At 32.1% G+C, this 21637-nt stretch overlaps 1 protein-coding gene across 3 annotated transcripts in view; it reads left to right on the forward strand.

Moving 5' to 3' along the window:
- mv (lysosomal-trafficking regulator mauve) overlaps positions 1-19115 on the forward strand; it is a 144975-nt gene extending 125860 nt beyond the window's left edge. For all 3 annotated transcript variants that reach the window (XM_076462861.1, XM_076462862.1, XM_076462860.1), the window contains exons 54-56: positions 7878-8028; positions 10263-10334; positions 14112-19115. In XM_076462861.1, the coding sequence (XP_076318976.1) occupies positions 7878-8028; positions 10263-10334; positions 14112-14232 (344 nt within the window). In that variant the 3' untranslated portion in view covers positions 14233-19115. The remainder of the gene's footprint in view (positions 1-7877; positions 8029-10262; positions 10335-14111) is intronic.
- The last annotated feature ends 2522 nt before the right edge of the window (positions 19116-21637 follow it).

Below are 21637 nucleotides of genomic sequence, written 5' to 3' on the forward strand. Positions count from 1 at the left end.
GTTGTCAGTCATGTTGGTAAGATCACGATTCTTCCAAGTAATTTGTGTGTTATAGTAGCCGTTGTCAGTCATGTTGGTAAGATCCGATTCTTCCAAGTAATTTGTGTGTTATAGTAGCCGTTGTCAGTCGCGTTGGTAAGATCCACGATTCTTCCAAGTAATTTGTGTGTTATAGTAGCCGTTGTAAGTCACGTTGGTAAGATCACGATTCTTCCAAGTAATTTGTGTGTTATAGTAGCCGTTGTCAGTCATGTTGGTAAGATCACGATTCTTCCAAGTAATTTGTGTGTTATAGTAGCTGTTGTCAGTCATGTTGGTAAGATCACGATTCTTCCAAGTAATTTGTGTGTTATAGTAGCCGTTGTCAGTCATGTTGGTAAGATCACGATTCTTCCAAGTAATTTGTGTGTTATAGTAGCCGTTGTCAGTCATGTTGGTAAGATCACGATTCTTCCAAGTAATTTGTGTGTTATAGTAGCTGTTGTCAGTCATGTTGGTAAGATCATGATTCTTCCAAGTAATTTGTGTGTTATAGTAGCCGTTGTCAGTCATGTTGGTAAGATCACGATTCTTCCAAGTAATTTGTGTGTTATAGTAGCTGTTGTCAGTCATGTTGGTAAGATCATGATTCTTCCAAGTAATTTGTGTGTTATAGTAGCTGTTGTCAGTCATGTTGGTAAGATCATGATTCTTCCAAGTAATTTGTGTGTTATAGTAGCCGTTGTCAGTCATGTTGGTAAGATCCACGATTCTTCCAAGTAATTTGTGTGTTATAGTAGCCGTTGTCAGTCACGTTGGTAAGATCACGATTCTTCCAAGTAATTTGTGTGTTATAGTAGCCGTTGTCAGTCATGTTGGTAAGATCACGATTCTTCCAAGTAATTTGTGTGTTATAGTAGCCGTTGTCAGTCATGTTGGTAAGATCACGATTCTTCCAAGTAATTTGTGTGTTATAGTAGCTGTTGTCAGTCATGTTGGTAAGATCACGATTCTTCCAAGTAATTTGTGTGTTACAGTAGCCGTTGTCAGTCATGTTGGTAAGATCATGATTCTTATAAGTAATATGTGTGTTATAACATTATAACTCCTTTAATACTGCAACTTTCGGAGTGCTATTTGGATCTCAGCTTTTATTAAATTATTCACTTGTATTGCAGTACTGGGAGTGTTTATTTAGTCTAGTAGTATTCCAAAGTATTTATTTAACATTATCTCAATGGGCTGTGTATAAAATATGAGAGTTCATCTACACATTCATATTTCAAATACTTAGCATGTGTAAGAGTTCATCTACACATTTACACATGCTAAGTATTTGCACTACAACTTTTGATACAGCATGTGTTTCTTCAAAGTGTTGTAAACTTTTAATAAATATCACAAGTATTTTGGACAAACAAAATTAGGTTTTTGATGAAATAGACAACTAAGGAAACAAACTCTATATTCACAAACAAATCTTTAATACAAATTAGTGCAAAGTGATTTCATGTTATGATTAAAAGACTTCTTTATCCCACAATTCTCGTATTACTGATATAGTTATGTAATCTCTTACAACCTTCTAATTTTGTTTTCTTCACTGTAACTGTGGGATATGTTAGTTAACCAACCTGCAAGTATCATAAAAGATTAGGAAATAAATATAAATTATGCTTTTGTGTATCAGACTGACTACGTATTATAACACGAAAGTACAAATGTTTAAGCACCTAAAGTCTCGTAACACTATATATTTATTATATCAACCTTCCAGTTATGCCTAGCTAACATTACATAGCTTGCAGTGATGTGGTTCTAGTGTATTTATGTATCCAATAACAAACTGATATTTATCTTCCCTATCTTTGCTGTGTTTTAGTGGACTTCTATTTTGTAATAATCACATTTCAGTTATTACTATTTAGAAATAAATTATTAAACTTTCTTAAAATATAGGACAATACATCAGGAAGTAAAACAATTATCTTTTCTCTGTATCACCTTTGAACTTTTGAATTTTTTAGGTTTTATATATACAGATAAATAACCAAAAAAAATCATATCTGCTACTACCGCAGAATTCCACTGTAATATGTTAAACTTAGTAGCGAAGATGTATTTATATTATAAAAAATATGAAACTTGAGTAGACGAATGGCATAGTCTCTTTCATTGAAATATTGGATCAAAAGAATGTTGTAGCAGTTTCAAAGATTAAAGTGGTGGAAAAACTACTGTGGGGGGATTATAAGCTGTTGATTTGTTATTCACATGTATATTGAAGTAGGTGTGTATAAGGAACAGTTTCCAAAGATGGAAAGAGGTGAATAGGGGGGTAAGGACTGTTTGATACTGTACGTAAGTCGAATAGGGGGAGTAAGGACTGTTTGATACTGTACGTAAGTCGAATGGGGGGGTAAGGACTGTTTGATACTATGCGTAAGTCGAATGGGGTAAGGACTGTTTGATACTATGCGTAAGTCGAATGGGGTGTAAGGACTGTTTGATACTATAAGTCGTAAGTCGAATAGGGGTGTTAAGGACTGTTTGATACTATACGTAAGTCGAATAGGGGTTAAGGACTGTTTGATACTGTACGTAAGTCGAATGGGGGTGTTAAGGACTGTTTGATACTGTACGTAAGTCGAATGGGGGTGTTAAGGACTGTTTGATACTGTACGTAAGTCGAATGGGGGTGTTAAGGACTGTTTGATACTGTACGTAAGTCGAATGGGGGGGTAAGGACTGTTTGATACTATACGTAAGTCGAATGGGGGGTAAGGACTGTTTGATACTATACGTAAGTCGAATGGGGGGTAAGGACTGTTTGATACTGTACGTAAGTCGAATGGGGGGGTAAGGACTGTTTGATACTGTACGTAAGTCGAATGGGGGGGTAAGGACTGTTTGATACTGTACGTAAGTCGAATGGGGGGGGTAAGGACTGTTTGATACTGTACGTAAGTCGAATGGGGGGGGTAAGGACTGTTTGATACTGTACGTAAGTCGAATGGGGGGTAAGGACTGTTTGATACTGTACGTAACTTTTTATCCAAAGCTATTCACTTAGTATTCCAGTTTTGAGAATATTATTTAGATTCTGACTTTGTACTGATCAAACTGTATCTATTCAAATTTTAGTCATGAGAGCATGTAATGAAGCTTCATAATCTTTCCTCCATTCAGCCAGTGTATAGCTTAGATAATTCTTGTTCTCCATCCTGCTAAACTATCAGTCTGTTGCATATGTAATATGAATGATACAGTGGTATGTGTACTGTGTATCAGTTATAGCTCAGTAATGTATCTGATAGGTATGTTACAGTATGAGGTACTGATGGTACAGTTGTATATATGTGACGGGTCCATCTGTTGTATGATATTAATGGTACACTTGTATTTTTGTATTGGATCTGTGTGACATAGAATGTTAGTGGTTTGTTTGTATCAGATCTGTGCTGTGTGTGACATTAACAAAGGTACCCCTTTAAATATTTTTCTGCACAAGCTGATGAGTTATGTTCAAAATGTTTGTGAATGAAATTAATACCATAACGTTTGTTATTGTTCAAAGTTTTATCTAATTTACAATTCATTTAATTTTTTTTAATGTATTTTAACTTCAGCAGTCTGTCATGACTTGAACTGTGAAAATTCTTAAGTTTTGTACTTGTTATCTTGTACATCCAAACCTTCTACAGGTATAATGTTAAGTGTATTTAATTGTTTACAGTTATCTTTATAACCTCTTTCTACTGCGTTCAGAAAGTTTGTCAATCCCAAAAGATGCCACACCAACTATACATATAATTGAATTTTATGTATGAAGTGCATGCATGTTATGTACATTATTAAAAGGAGCTTGTTTTACAGTATAATTCAGTAATGGTCATTTTGAAGTTGGTGCTTTGTTGTTGAGATCTTGTAGATGTAACTGCCTTATTGGCTACTTTATCTATAATAGCACTTAGTTTTTCTTAGTTAAATATGTTATACATAATTAGCTAAGATATAAAAGTAAAACCTAAATGCACTTCAACTTTCTCTAACTATAAGTTTTAAGATGTTATTAAAAGGTATAAAAAATTTAAAAAATTGCCTCGTGTTTCCCTAGTTTTTGAGGATTACAATCATGTGCAATTGTAACATAATTTTGCTGAATCTTTGTGGGTCACTCCCAAAGACACTGTAATGATATACTCCAGAGGGTGGCATTGGTTTTTGTTCAGAAAAATGAATGGTAAAAGACAGTAAAGAAAGGTAAAACATTGGTAAATTAGTATATGTCGAAAGGACAAGACCTGTCAGTATAAATATTACCAAAACGTGTGTACTTTCTAATGTTAAATTTCATTGTACTCTGTTGATGGTGACATCTAGTTAGTGATATGATAGAGAAAATGTAATATGAGTATAAACATTTACTTTAAAAACACTTTTTTATTTAGGAGGTTCTAGAGGTTATGCAAATAAAATATGAAAACTAACCAAGTATTCTTATACTTAGAATGCAAGTCACCTTTTACTTGATTTGTTAATAGTTTGAATGCAAGTAATTTCAAGAGATAGTGTTTGTACTAAAATTTACTTAAGTTAAAGTAATATACAAGCTACTTTAACAAGATCTTACCAGTTTTTGTGAGGATAAGTTACAAAAAAAACTTTTACCTTGTGTGTTGCATAAGTGAAAATCCAGTATGGCCTCCTGCAAAGTTCACAGTCCTGTGCCAAACAGGATTAATCATACAATGATACAGTGGTCTCTGTGAGGTTCATGTAGTGCATGGTTCTGATAGTACAATGGTATATATAAGGTCTGTTTAATGTATGGCAGTAATGGTACAGTGGTGTGTGTGTGTGGTGGAACTTATGGTACAGTGGTGTGTGTGTGTGTGGTGGAACTTATGGTACAGTGGTGTGTGTGTGTGTGGTGGAACTTATGGTACAGTGGTGTGTGTGTGTGTGGTGGAACTTATGGTACAGTGGTGTGTGTGTGTGTGGTGGAACTTGTGGCACAGTGGTGTGTGTGTGTGGTGGAACTTGTGGCACAGTGGTGTGTGTGTGTGGTGGAACTTGTGGCACAGTGGTGTGTGTGTGTGTGGTGGAACTTATGGCACAGTGGTGTGTGTGTGTGTGGTGGAACTTATGGCACAGTGTGTGTGTGTGTGTGTGGTGGAACTTGTGTGTGTGTGTGTGTGGTGGAACTTATGGTACAGTGGTGTGTGTGTGTGTGTGGTGGAACTTATGGTACAGTGGTGTGTGTGTGTGTGGTGGAACTTATGGTACAGTGGTGTGTGTGTGTGTGTGGTGGAACTTGTGGTACAGTGGTGTGTGTGTGTGTGTGTGGTGGAACTTGTGGCACAGTGGTGTGTGTGTGTGTGTGTGGTGGAACTTGTGGCACAGTGGTGTGTGTGTGTGTGGTGGAACTTGTGGCACAGTGGTGTGTGTGTGTGTGTGGTGGAACTTGTGGCACAGTGGTGTGTGTGTGTGTGTGGTGGAACTTGTGGCACAGTGGTGTGTGTGTGTGTGTGTGGTGGAACTTATGGCACAGTGGTGTGTGTGTGTGTGGTGGAACTTGTGGCACAGTGGTGTGTGTGTGTGTGTGGTGGAACTTGAGAATCCTTCAAGAGTAGCTTACCCTTGTTAGTTGTCTTTATGACTGATCATGAATTTTATTTTAATCTTTAAAAACATTACTTCATCTCTGCAAATTATCTAGTTTGGTTTTCAATGTCCTTAATACAAGGGTAGTTGAGTAGAGGTATAGCTTTACAATAAATACATAACCTTTTGACTTGTACATTCCAAAGTTCTCTGAATAAATAGTTCATTGACTGTAACACTTAGTTGTATCTTACCTAAATATGGTAGAGTTAGATACAATTTAAATTGTAGTTACGTATTACTATCAGTTTAGTTAATTGTGTATTACTATCAGTTTAGTTAATTGTGTATTACTATCAGTTTAGTTAATTGTGTATTACTATCAGTTTAGTTAATTGTATACTAGTTGTTTTAAAATTCATAATTTAAGGTTTTAAACTTTTTTAAATATACATCACAGTTTGCACCCATTCTCAAGGCTTATGGTATTACACACTAAACTAAAATTCTGTCAAAGGGTTGTACATGTCTCCTAAGGAAATTAATATGCCTTGAGGATACTGACTTGTGTTCTGATGAATAATAAGTGGTAAAAGGAATGAAAGAAAAATACAAAACATTAAAATGAACTGTATGTGAAAAGGAAAATACTTGAAATAAGTAGTTAGTGATATGGTAGAGAAAATGAAATATAAAATAAATATTTACTTTAAAGACTTGGTATTCATTTAGAAGGTTCTACAGATTATGCAATGAAATCTGAAAACCATAAGATGAAGAAAAGTGTTTTTATATTCTGAAGTGAAAATCACCTTGCATTAGTTTTAGTGCAAGTAACCACAAAAAATCTTTTAGAAAATATATTTTGTTTTGTATACCAGATATTTGTAATCTTTAACAAAATATTTTCAGTTTTTGAGAAGATGGTTAAATCCGATTCTCGGTGAATGTTTTACAAGTGAAATTTAAAATTCAACTTCTGAGAATTGTGTAAGCCTAACATGAAGGGGTTCAAGAGTATCGTTAAACTAGACATGTTTATGCTATATATATAAAAAAAAAAAAAAAGTTTTGCAAATTAGCATCACCCACTCATTTATTGTTTGTGTAATGTTTTCATTGCTTCTCTCATTATAAGCTAGTTATAGTCATCATTATAAGCTAGTTATAGTCGTCATTATAAGCTAGTTGTAGTTGTTGAAACAATTTTCATACCTTGGAATTTTCTGTGTAATATCACTTTTTCATTTCTACATTAATGCTTCATTTATTATAGATTGAGGCATTACATCATTACATCTTTGCATTACATCTTTTTAAATCTAAATAAATATATATTTTTTAAAACAGTTTTAACACTATCAGTTCTATATTCTGCAGATGTGATTATTTTCTCATCTTTGGATAGTGGTTTCTGTTGCTACATCTTCTTGTGGTAGTTGAATATGTTATTGTGAGAAGTGTCCTGTATTCTGTCAGCTGTGTCTTGGAAGATAAAATTTAAGTCAGTTCAAGTAATCATCATTTGACATAAATATTTTTTGTTTTTAAGTGCAGTACTTTATTGGAGGTAAATTTTATTACCACTAATGTATATAAATTGTTTCAAGATATGTAATCAAAACAAACTGTTGTGTTGCTGGTCATTTTGATAGAAATCTATAACTTGCAAAATTGATAGTGCTATAGGACGTTTAAAATAAAACTGTTAATTGAATGTTGACAGTAATATAAATTTTGATGGTTTAATCTTGAATTTTCTTACTAATTAAGTATATTTTATTCTCAGTTACAGCTTTAACAGTAAGGAAGATTTAATTTTAGGACAGGTGTTATGTTTCAATCACTGGTGTTGTCAGTTGTAAACCTTGGTTACTATTGTTCACTTCAGAATAATCACACCTGTGATTGAAACATTGTACCTGTATGACTTCAGTTCTGCTCTATTAGTGAAATATTAGATCTGTTCCCATAAAAGACAACTGTTTTGTTGTTTTTTACCCTTAACTATAATTATCTTTTGGCTGCTTTCAATGTGTATAGACTAAATACAATTTTAACTTAAACTGTTACAGCTGATTAATTTTTGGCTAATATTTTATTCTGTTGATCTACCTGTTAAACAGTTAAACAGCCAATTTCTAACAATATGTTTATATATAAAGTTCCTTTAGTTGTATGTTTAATGAAAATTGGATTGATTCTTCCTTATATCAGGATAAGTAATTATGCTGTTTACAAATATACTTCAGTGTGTATTAATGTAACAAATCCAATCTCTCTCTCTCTAGATACAAAAAGTCTTCTGAAGGTGTACACAATAAATGGTAAAACTGTAGGTGAAGCTTATGCTTCTCGTATTACTGCCCTCTGCTACTCCTCAGCTCCTGAAGGAATATCCATCAATGTAATAGCCACTGGTCATTTCAATGGAAATATCAGGTGAGTTGTTTGCAGTTTAATCCTGATTGAGAAAGTGTCAGTAATAAATTATATGTTAACAAAACTTGATTGATCATTCAAATTAATTTAGTTGTTAATTAAGTTGTAGAAGTCATTAATTGTGTTTTGCATCTGAATTTTTGAGTCCAAGACAATGGACTTAATTCACATCTTGTTTTGTTGGATCTAATACTGTACAGTTAAATGTACAATATATAAAGGTTATGTCTCAAGTTTTCTGTAATGTTATAGTTCTGTATGAGACTAATCAAATGTATCATACAGCCCTTAACCTCCAGTATCACAACAATGAGACATTAAAGAAACAAATTTGTCATTCTTGTCAAATCTATGCTCTTCCTGTTGATGTTCAGCCTTCAGTTCAGTGTTAAATCTGAATAAAATAGCATAAACTAGTCCAGTATCAGTAGTGGTTTGGTGTTACTTTTCACCATTCTTCTGTAACCAACTGAGAAGTGAATCAGTCCGTTGTCTTTATGAACACAATATAACAGGAAAAAAACAGTAAACCTAAGTTTGCATGTTCATTGCTTCTTATTTGAACTCCTTTAATTTTTGTTCTTTTGAAAGATGTTAAAATATCTGGATCCATTGTTATATTTTGTGGCTTGATTATTTCTCTTGTTTACAACAATTTTTAAAAGGTTTTGGATCTGAATCTGTGTTTCACTCCTTACATCCAGTAGTGTGAAGAGATATTTCAACTGAATTGTTATTATTATTGGAGTAAAAGATCACTCATAAACTTGATAATAAATAAAACTTCATAGTCCATGTTTACTTGCATAGTTCTTAAAACAAAGGAATGGTTTGTCAGTATTAAAACGGGTAATTCGTGTCTGAACCACAGCTCACAAAACATGAATAGTGATATCAAACAAGATGAATACATTAATTCTGAGCTGGTTAAGAAAGAAAAACAGTTGGAAAGTTTTAAAAAACAATAAGGTTTCTGTGCCAGATGATATTTTCCAAGGTTTTTGAAGGAAGTTAAGGATTAGATATGTTAGCCACAATTTACTGCTTTCTGTCAACTGTGGACAGATACGAGAAGATTGGAAATCAGCTAATGTAACTCCTCTTTTCAAAGGAATTGATAAAAATTGTTCTACTAATTACCTGTTAATCTTGCATCAGTTGTTAAAAAAAGGTTTGAAAAATTCTCTTATTAGGTGATTTGCAAAATTGTTTAATAAAATTGACTGTCAAACAACGTTTAATCAAGTTTTCACTAAGGGAAACATTTGTTATGAATCTTTCAATATTCTTTGAAAAAGCTACTGTTTATGCAGATAAGGGTAAAGGTGTATAACTAGTTTATCTGGATTTTCACAAAGCATAAGACAAGGTGCCACATGAATTATCTATATAGGTGTTAGAAATAAATTAGCTTATTGCATTGGAAAGTGTCTGGATTGTAAAAGTGGATTTTACTGCTAGACTCATTGGCCAGGTATTGATTACCTTGTAGCGATGTAAGTACAAAGCATCATTACTACAAACTTTTAAAATCATTCTTAGATTCACCAGTTCAAATTGACCATCTACTTCTGTCCTAACCTTTACTTATATTACATGAACATTCTGCCTGAAGTGTCCCTAACATTTAAATGTATAAATAACTACAGAATGCTACTGTTAAAGTTTTTCCTTTGTTGCAGACACTATAACATAGGGACACATTTAAGATCATACATCATTAATCATTACAGAGTGTAATATCTTATAAAATGTTATTGTATGCAGATTATTCCTGTATATTTAAGTATTATAAAATCAAATAAATCTCTGTTATGACATCTCAGAATAATTCAAACTGCTCATCCATTGTGACATCCTTGGAAAAGCTCTTCAGTACATGTCAGTGTGAGTGACATTTATGTGGAAGTGAGTGTTTGAAGGTAATCTTGGAAACTATATTTTAGTGGTTGAAGTTTATGTGTTTCTTCATAATATTTAGTGTATGTTACAAAAATAATGTTTGTCAGTGTTTGTGAATTTCATACTTAGGTCTTTCAGAATGCTTGTGAAACACTACATTGTTGAGTGGAAGGAAAAAAACATTGTAAATTGCTCACAAAGTAAGGATGTCCTTAATGAATTAAACGTAATAATCAGTCAACCTGTGAAGGTTTTGTTTCTTATCATATAAAATTTCTTTTAGTTTTTGAGTACACACATGCTTGAGTTAATTGGATAATAATTGTCTCTAGGTTATGGAGTTCGTGGGATTTGAGTCCTGTCAGACTGATTAAGGCTGAACGATTCTCCTGTCCTGTAGTTTGGTAAGGAGACAACTTTATTTGTTGTTTTCATGTGTCCAACTGCATATTCAATACATCTGAGCTTTGTACAGTAAGAGACATGTTTAAAACTTTCATCAAATTGTTTTCTCAGTCCACCTGTTTATTATTGTAAGAATCTTGTATATTTACAAATGATTGAAGTTTTTCTGTGGAAACCTTACACTAAAGATACAATTGTAGTTGTGGTTAACAACTAAACAACTGAGTGGATATTAATTTAGTAATATATCTGTTTCTCTGTTTCAGTTTTATTGTGTTAATAATAACTTTATATATATAGACAGACAGATATACACACAAACAAGAATATTTCTTTTTGAACTAAAATAAATTTGAAAAACCCAACTAAATCTATTACATTCTTGTTTTAGTTGTAATAATATGATTTTAAGACTTAGCTTTATTGTAAAAGGATCTTCACTAAACTTCACTGTGGCATTGGTCAGAATACATCTAAATAAATATATGTATTACCTAACAAAATCAACATAATGACAACCTGAGAACTGTATTATGTGGTAGTTTAAGTTCTAGTCAGTCCAACATTACATTAAGTTTACATAATTGACAACCTGTATACTGTATTTTTTGGTAGTGTAAGTTTTAATTGGCCCAGCATAACACAATAAACAATTTAAAACTGGAGATCTTGTATCATGATGAAATTATAATAAAATGAATTTTGTTTTCTGCATTACTAACTGTACTATCAAGATTTTATGTTGTTTAATTACAGTATAATTGTATTGTCTTTATTTTTATTTCTCCCCCTTTTAAAATAAAAGTATTAAACATTTGATTGTTATGCTGAATTATGTCTCTTGTGATTTTAAATCATCTTGCAGACCACTTTAATCTATTAAAGTGTGCAGAATAATTTAATCACAAAGAATATGCTAGGCAGCAACAACATTTTCTTTGCTACTAGCAACAAAATTCAACTGTAATTTGATGTTGGTTCTAAAACTTGTAAAGTTACTGATTGCTTCTAATTATAAAGTTTTAATAGATTCTTGTATGTACTGCTGTTATTGAAACAAGTCGTGAATCAAACCATTTAGCTATTTTTGTGTGATCAGATGATAGTTTATTTTGGGATGCCACAGGAATAAAGTACTAGACAAAATGGATGAAAATGATTTATTGTCCTCTTAACAAAATAAATCTTCTGTTTTCTAATTTGCTAATGGATGTGGCACCAGAAAACCATCCCAATGAGGCACTGGTTTCATTGCACGTGTAATATCTGGGTATTTGATGTACTGTTTAGTTTCACCTGACTATTTAGAAGCATTGGTGATGTAAAAATAACAATTGGTTAGATGATCTTTAGACTTGCACTATATCATGGGAACTACAAATAACACACATTCTCAGTTCTTATTCAACCATTATGTCATGCCAGATGTATAAACTGTTTGACACACATGGAATCTCATGTTTCTTGAACCTTAATTTTACACCCAGAATAGTGGTGGTAAGCTACCTTTACCTTGTATGTAATAGTTTTTCCTCACAAAACTGTAATATATTTTCCACAAACCTGGCAGACACAGTTTGTGATTTTTCATTCTCAAACTTAAACTGGAGGAAAACTGCATTTCAAATGATTTTCAAAAAATGCAAAAGAATCTATATTTACAGAACACTAGTTTTGCAGAATTTGATTATATTGTGTGGGAAATCAGATATGGTTTTGACTGTGTGTGGAGTGAAGGAAAATGACCAATGGAGTAAGAGACAGAGAAAAGATATCCAACTTTCACTCCTTTTATGTTCATTCAAGGGTTGTCTTCAGTGTTCTTGCAAATTAAGCATATGATTTCATGATTCCTAAGTAGAGCAGATAAGCATCAGAATGAGGCAAAGATAGTGAATTTGCTACATTTATATAGAACAGACAGCATATATGACTAATATACTTGATACTTAACACTAATACAATGTATTCAATGTTTGAAGTAATTGAAAATGTATGCCTTTTCCCAATTTTTACTCTGGGTCTTTTTTTGTGTACGTGCTGTAAGGGAACCTGTTTTGTAATTCATTGGAAGTTACTTGTGCCTGTAGTTTATGTATTGGCTCTGTCATTAAATACTACTGTGAACAACAAGAATCACATATTGTTAATGTGTATCATGTTTCTTTATTTGTCCACTTCATAATTTATTACAGCTGTCATCAGAGATGAAAAACAATGACAGCAAGTCACTGGGAGAAAACAGAAGGTGGTACAAACTAAGAGAGGAGATTGAACAACCTTTATTGTCAGGCTTTTCTTCTATTTTAGGGTTAGAACAAGATAAAAAAAATTATCTTCTGGCTACAGTTGTTTTTATATAAGATATTATAGTCCACTGAATTGTGCTACACAAATAATATCCATTGGCAGAATGACAAGTTTTACACAAGTGTCTTGTTTAAATCACCAAAGTTAACTTAAAGACAACAAGGGAGCTTATTTGTCCATCTAGGTTATGCATTCGTTAAAAAAAACAACTCCTAAGCCAGCTTTTATCATCCATTTAGATATTGGGCTTTTTTTTAAACTTATAAATTGTAAGTGTTATAGCTGAAGATGGCTTCTACAGTTTACCCTTCTGTCACCTAGACATGCCATTCTCCCTATTAAATAGGAAAAAATGATGCATCAACACTATCAGTTACCTTAATCTTACACTTCAGTTAGATCCCTTCTAACTTGTTTCTCTTGGAAAAAAAAAAATTAAGTATCTTTATCTCTCATGACAACCCCTCCATCTTGGTACCATTTTAGTAACCCTTTCTGACAAGGCAATATCCTCTCTAAGGCAAGGACCTGAAGATTGGTAATAATATTCCACATATGGCCTAACCAGTTAAATGTACAATGAAATTATGACATCTTTAGACTTATATTCAACATTTCTGTAGATACAACCTAAAATCCAATTTGCCCTGCACATTGCTTGGATGGCATAAGAGACTGGTCAACTATTATACCAAGAACCTTTTATTTCATGACAGTGTAAAAGCTATTCCTTTCCAAATTTACTTAATGCATTTATAATTCAAAATTATGATAATCTATCTTTCATTTGTTATAATTAAAATCTGCCATATATTTGCCCAACTCAATACATCATCTAAATCCATTTGTAATCATCATCCTCCTCACAGCCAGCAACACCCCTAACCTTTATATTATCTGCAAATTTAAATAATGTATTAACCACTCCATCTATCATTGTTTTAAGTCAAAAATGGCAGAGGTCCTAAGCACTGTTTTTTATTATAATCCTGTAAACAGCTATACAAAAAACTGAAGTAAATATTGTTCATTGAGTATTCCATGATTGTTTATTTAATCTTCAAGTAGATATAGCGTTTTATAGTAATCACATTGAAATATAACTTTTTTTGTGTGATTTAATTACAAATCAATTATACTGTAGATATTTTATATTGTGGCTTAATTACAATATAATTGTATTGTGAGATTTTTTCCTGGTTTGATCACAATATAACCACAAGATAGATATTTATCTTGGTTATCATAGTGCTATTTTGGTGTAGATATTTTCCTCTGTAGGTTTTCACAGTACTGATCTTAAGTATGTCTTAGCTTTCAGCACTCATAAGAGTATTTGTCAAACATCACACATTTCTGAATACGTTAAACAATTTCATCTGAAAACCACCACCATAGAAGCTGTAGGGTTAAAGTTGTGTATCTGTCTATAAAGTAGTTAACACTTTGTTTTTTTTTATTTTCAGTTTGACATACTCTTTCGACAATCAACATCTTTATGCAGCTAATTCAGAAGGAACTGTACTTGTTTGGGAGAGACCAGTTAAAGGGTTGATGAAGACACCTCGGTTTCTTACACTGATCTAAACAACTCTGGCACTGATTAGTTTCCAGTGCATGTGAATTACTTCAGATTTCTCATTTTTGAAAGTTTAATGTGATGTTTTCGGAAAACAATATCTGACATGTCATGTTTTAAAAGAATCTTCATTTAATAAGCAACTATTTATTGTCATAAGAATTGTGAATCTGAGTTACTATTGGCCATATTTAGGTTTAGTTTGCTTTCAATTTGGGACCAAATAGTTCAATAGTGTTTGTAAGAGCAACAAGTCTATTTAGCTTACACACATTTTCTGTATTAGATAAAATATACTTAATTCTACAGGATATCTTGACAGATCCTGTTGTCAGCCAAGTTGTACAATATAGTTTATCATTTTTGTCACCATTACATTACTCTTGGATTCAGAATCCAGGAATTGTTTCACCTCTAAATGTTGTGAGAACTACAAAACACCTACATGTTTATATAAATATATATATAATGAATATTGGGCTTTGAGGAAACACGTTTTTGGTTTTAGTTTTGTTGTATCTCTTGAAGCTGCATTACAGTATGAAGTTGAAATGACCATGTTGAGTGATGTGAAGTACATTGTTTTCTAGTGTTACTTTAATTAAATTTATAAAGATTTTCACAGCTCTGCTGGTGTTCAGTTAAACAGTCTAGTCACCAGGAATTTATATTTTCAACACTAGTTTAATGTGTTTTTTTGCAAAGTTTGAATTTGTTCATTTACAAACTGAATGTATTTTATTAGCAAATATTTAGTGCAGAGGTTAATTTTTGTTTTCTCTGAAAAAAAAAATCTATGTATACTTTCTGATGTTCCTACAGTTTCTCTATTCATTACAATTTTTTAAAATCAAAGTTAGCTTGAGGAAAGAGCAGATTTTTAATACTGAAGTTTCATTGTGAATATTTTTCTGTGAAAAGAAATTTTAAAATATTTTCTTATGTGAGTTTTAGATTTTTCCAACATAAAGTGCATGCTACATTTATTTTTAGGATATAAATTACAAGGCACAGCATATATCTTGAGCTTTAGGTCAGTAGCATGTAAATTGGCAAATTCTGTCAAGTTTATTGTTAAGATGTGTGGTCGTACAATTCTTTTAGTTCCATGCAACGCTTTAAGTACACATTTCTTAGCATCTAGTTTCTGTTTGTATGTAAACATAGAACTGTTACTACTAAATACAAGAGGTTAAGTGCTCTTCTGTTGATGGGATCCTTTCAGTGTATGTATGCCTCGTAAGAATTGTATTCACAGTAGTGTTCATAATACTTTTAATATTTTTATAATTCAAAAGAAATGCTGCAAGTATACTTTTGTCAAATATTCTCGTGTTTAAAATGTAAAACAATAGTGTTCTATACTCCCCTATACAACAAATGTAAAACAATAGTGTTCTATACTCCCCTATACAACAAATGTAAAACAATAGTGTTCTATACTCCCCTATACAACATAGGACTGACTGGCACTCTATATTTTTTAAACTTCTGTATTCATGTATTATATGAAATTTCAAAATTTTGTTCTTCAAAAGAAATGGATATTATATAACACACATTAATACTGACGTAATTTTAATGTAATGGTTTGGCAACAAAAGCTATGTATAAACTACTTAATATCAAGTGCATTCTACATTTAAGACATATTTAATTCAAAGATGTGTGTGTTAGGCTAAGTCTATTACTACAGCTTTTACTGTTTTACTCACAGGTTTGAAACTAAGCTTGAAAGGTGGTGAACATGATTGTTGGTATCATGTTATAGCAGCATTTTGACACTTGTACAACACTAAACTTAATTTGATGTTTTAAAGAGCTTTGTTAGTTTTTAATCTGTTGTTGAAACTATTGTCTGCTAAGCTATTATGTATTAGAATGTGTCTGAATAGTTTAAGATGACTTTTGTGCAAAAACATTTAGTCATTCTTGGATGACTACTCAACAGAAGATAAGTTTAAGGGTGGAGATGTGCTTAAGAACTAGAATGACTTATAATTATACCAGCTGTGTAACTAGATGTTGGTTTACAGTACTGCTTTGTCTTAAGATTGACCACAGCTGACTGTTTATTATAATTATACCAGCTGTGTAACTAGATGTTGGTTTACAGTACTGCTTTGTCTTAAGATTGACCACAGCTGACTGTTTATTGTTTCATCTATACAAGTTGTCTTCATCTATCTTAAGATTGACCACAGTTGATAGTTTGTTTAACGTATGTAGTTTTAAGTAAACTTCTCTATCTTAAGATTAAATACAGTTAACAATCTATTTAACTTGTGTGGTTTTGAGTACACTTCTCCTCTATCTTAAGATTAAATACAGTTAACAATCTATTTAACTTGTGTGGTTTTGAGTACACTTCTCCTCTACCTTAAGATTAAATACAGTTAACAATCTATTTAACTTGTGTGGTTTTGAGTACACTTCTCCTCTATCTTAAGATTAAATACAGTTAACAATCTATTTAACTTGTGTGGTTTTGAGTACACTTCTCCTCTACCTTAATATTAAATACAGTTAACAATCTATTTAACTTGTGTGGTTTTGAGTACACTTCTCCTCTATCTTAAGATTAAATACAGTTAACAATCTATTTAACTTGTGTGGTTTTGAGTACACTTCTCCTCTATCTTAAGATTAAATACAGTTAACAATCTATTTAACTTGTGTGGTTTTGAGAACACTTCTCCTCTACCTTAATATTAAATACAGTTAACAATCTATTTAACTTGTGTGGTTTTGAGTACACTTCTCCTCTACCTTAATATTAAATACAGTTAACAATCTATTTAACTTGTGTGGTTTTGAGTACACTTCTCCTCTATCTTAAGATTAAATACAGTTAACAATCTATTTAACTTGTGTGGTTTTGAGTACACTTCTCCTCTATCTTAAGATTAAATACAGTTAACAATCTATTTAACTTGTGTGGTTTTGAGTACACTTCTCCTCTATCTTAAGATTAAATACAGTTAACAATCTATTTAACTTGTGTGGTTTTGAGTACACTTCTCCTCTACCTTAAGATTAAATACAGTTAACAATCTATTTAACTTGTGTGGTTTTGAGTACACTTCTCCTCTACCTTAAGATTAAATACAGTTAACAATCTATTTAACTTGTGTGGTTTTGAGTACACTTCTCCTCTACCTTAAGATTAAATACAGTTAACAATCTATTTAACTTGTGTGGTTTTGAGTACACTTCTCCTCTACCTTAAGATTAAATACAGTTAACAATCTATTTAACTTGTGTGGTTTTGAGTACACTTCTCCTCTATCTTAAGATTAAATACAGTTAACAATCTATTTAACTTGTGTGGTTTTGAGTACACTTCTCCTCTATCTTAAGATTAAATACAGTTAACAATCTATTTAACTTGTGTGGTTTTGAGTACACTTCTCCTCTATCTTAAGATTAAATACAGTTAACAATCTATTTAACTTGTGTGGTTTTGAGTACACTTCTCCTCTATCTTAAGATTAAATACAGTTAACAATCTATTTAACTTGTGTGGTTTTGAGTACACTTCTCCTCTATCTTAAGATTAAATACAGTTAACAATCTATTTAACTTGTGTGGTTTTGAGTACACTTCTCCTCTATCTTAAGATTAAATACAGTTAACAATCTATTTAACTTGTGTGGTTTTGAGTACACTTCTCCTCTATCTTAAGATTAAATACAGTTAACAATCTATTTAACTTGTGTGGTTTTGAGTACACTTCTCCTCTATCTTAAGATTAAATACAGTTAACAATCTATTTAACTTGTGTGGTTTTGAGTACACTTCTCCTCTATCTTAAGATTAAATACACTTTGCTGTTTATTGTTTGATGTAGATAGTTTTTGCGTACAGTCCGTCTCTATCTCAAGTATATCTAAGTTGGCTGTTTGACATGCATGATTTTGTGTAGAGTATTCCTCTATCTCAAATCTACCACTGTTGGCTGTTTATTTGACTTCTATAGTTTTACTGAGCCTACACCATAATATGCTTTAGTTGATAACGTAATACACTACAGATGTGGAGGTTACTGGTGAATTATACTTTGTGTTAAACAGCAGTTTGCATGATTTATCAGTTTTCCATTGATAAGACCTTTTGCAGTGGGAAAACATGAGAACTGTCTGCAGTGTTGGTAGAGATTTGGGGAGCATCATTTTAATTACTTATTGTATTACACTTCTATAAAATAAATGTCCTCCTTATAGTTTTTGCAAGAAATCTATGGAATGTTTTACAGACTGATTGGAAATCATAATTTGTATGTGTAGTCTTTTCAAATACATCAAACTTGGGATTAATTAATCCTTCTAGCACTTAAATTACAATATCAACACTGGCAGTATTGTTGAGCTGGTTACTCCTTGTATGTCAAATCTACAAGAAAAGGACCTGAAAATAAATTGTGTTTAACTTCAAGATATTTACCGGTGAAATATTTCTCCTTTTATGTAAATATGAGTGTTTTTGTGTAAATATGAGTGTTTTTGCAAAAATTAAAGATGGTTAGATATTTGTGATAGAGATATATAAATTGATCATTGTAACAAAACATTGGAAAAATTAATGTGCCAGACCGAAGATTTCGTTTTCTTCCATTTTTTGATCCTAAACCACACAAATTTGTGTAAATAGTGTTTTATTTTACAAGTGTGGTTTTGAGAATACTTAGAAGTTATTTTACTTGTTAAAATAAAATTTGTGGCATTCAGAAAATAGCTGTGTGGTCCTTCAGCTTAATGCGGCTGTTAATAAAGGTTTTAGAATAATTAGTGCTCTCAAATTTGTCTGTGTAATAACTTTTGTAATGAAAATAAAAGTTTAACTTCACAAAACATTCTTTAAATGTTTATGAATAAACAATACATTTGTTGGTATTCATTTCTTACCTGTTTGAGTTTGGTATAAGTCACTGTCAGTTAAGATGTATAGTAAACTTTATTGTAGATGTTTGCTATAGCAGGAAGGTGTTATGGTTCACTTCTCAACAGATACCTTCACTACTTGAACTTTTCTTTTTCCACCCAATTTACTGACCGATGCTCTCAACATGGGTAAATAATATACTCAGTTGAGATGTGGTGTGGGTTCCCATCAGTGTTCCTCGAATAAGAGAAATTGTATTCCATTGACATTCTTTATACACACTCTGAAGGATGGTTATCTAAATAAATTTTCACAGGTCCCTCAACCTAGTCAATGTGGGATTCTAGCCATTATGTGAATAGAGATAAGGTATTGGAAGTTAATACTTTTTTCAATATTAACATTTCTGATAGATACTTATTCTGTCAGCCTTCATTACTGTTTCTGGTTCTTCTTTTCTGCCTAGTCTCAAAGTTAAGATTGGAAGCTACAGTTTAATGAATTGTAATTATTTGTATATAACAATGCAGGTGAACCAAGATGAAACATGAAGTTTCAAGGTTAATAGTGAGAAAAAAAAACAGTTGTACATGCAGAGAGCATCAATGAATAACAAATGAGTTAAGGTAGCATATCAAATATATTATGGTAATATATGTTTTAAAGCATATAAGTGATCTATCATGCTGTATGTGTGTATGGTTCATCAAAGTGTGAAATGTTTCTGAATGGTTGCTCAATAAAACACTTTGAGAACCCCTGTTACAGTGGAATAAATTTATGTAATACACTGTTAATTCAAAATGAAATAGATAAGCTAATAAGTCCAAACACACATTTAACTACAAAATGTTTCAATATTCTTGAGGAATTTGATCTTTATGTAATTACACTAGGAGACATGTTAATCTGCTATCTCCTAAGTGTCTTGTAATAAGGTTTCTGTAAATTACAAATTAACATATAAAACCAGATTAATAAGTAAGGTTGAAAAAAAATTTGAACTCGAAAGACCCAAGGATGGTATCAAGATTTCTAGGAAAGAGCAATGGTAACGTAGGCTGTATTCTTTAATACATTTCATGTTTTAAGTAGGAAGGCTCAGTAGAAGTCCTTCAAAACAAAACAAAGTATGTGAAGGATCAAGGTACAGGTTCTAGCTCATCTTATGCCTGATTCAAATACTAATTGAAGATATGGTTTGAGAGAATGGTGACAGGATGAAGAATCCACTTAAAGTTCTAAGGAAGAAAAAGCAAAACATGCAAGATTAAGTTCCACATCGGGCAATGTCTAGAAGCTTGGTATCACTGAAGATATACAGCTTTCAAAATGTCTTTGAATAGGGAGGGCAGAAGATAATGTCATGGTATCTGAAAGTGGCAGATAAAGGAACTCTGTAACCAGTTTTGGATGAAGCTGACAATCGTAAAAGAATTTATTGAAGAGTTGGAGATAAGATATGTTTCATGTGCCAACTCTGGAAGGTAGCCCAATAAGACTGTTGTGCAACTGGGCAATAGGATCTTGCTATTGAGATATTGAAGACCTTTTATCAAACATTTGAAACAACTTGTTAAATGGCTTCACAAAAAAAAAAAAAAGAGCTATTCTATATGTAAAAAAAAAGTCTGTACCACATCAGTTTTGAACTACAAGTCTACCATCAAATTTCAAAATGAAACATTTTGGGTAGATTCTTCTGAATGGCATTTAAAATTATTTAAAAAGATCATCCAAATCAGAAAAAACTGATTGTTGTCTGTTTTGTATTTACATTGAGGATGTTAATTTTGATTTCCAAAATGGCCACCATTTTCTCAATGTAAAGTTGTGTTTTCTATCATACATTCAGGTCTTCATATGATTTAATATTTTTTATATAGAATAAAAGAAATATTCTGTCCTTTACATGATAATAAATAATATGATACTCTGTTTTATCATAATCTCTCATCATTTCATGACAGACCTGTTTGCATTCATGTAAACATAGTTGTTTTCTTATAGCAAAGCCACATTGGGCTATCTACGGAGCCCATTGACGGGAATCAAACCCCTGATTTCAGAGTTGTTGATCCATCGATATACTGCTGTAGGCATAGAAACAAGCTTCTTACCTTTCCAAACATTGACTGGATGTGATACAACATGACACAAGTATGCCAGTTAATGCCTTTTATCACTATGTTTTTCAAAGACTTAGTTAGTTCCAGTCTGATGATATGATGATGCTGATTTGTTCCAGTGATCAAGAGAGTACTGGGACCAAGTAATGTTCTGTGCAGGGACAACAACATAACATCAATGTCACGTAAATAAAGATGAAATTAGCTGACCTCAGCTCTCCCTTGAAATTATTCATTGTTCTGATCAACAAAACCATGGTATACCCTTGCATACATTGAAAAGGCATCATTATTGCCATGTCTAGTTAGTAAAACTTAGCAACTTTATATTTCATTTCGTACATGACTGGATCCCTAATGTCTTATTTCCATACAAATGGTCTGAAATAGCTGAAAATGACAG

The sequence above is a fragment of the Tachypleus tridentatus genome, chromosome 10, assembly GCF_004210375.1.
Source record: "Tachypleus tridentatus isolate NWPU-2018 chromosome 10, ASM421037v1, whole genome shotgun sequence".
Taxonomy (NCBI): Eukaryota; Metazoa; Arthropoda; class Merostomata; order Xiphosura; family Limulidae; genus Tachypleus; species Tachypleus tridentatus.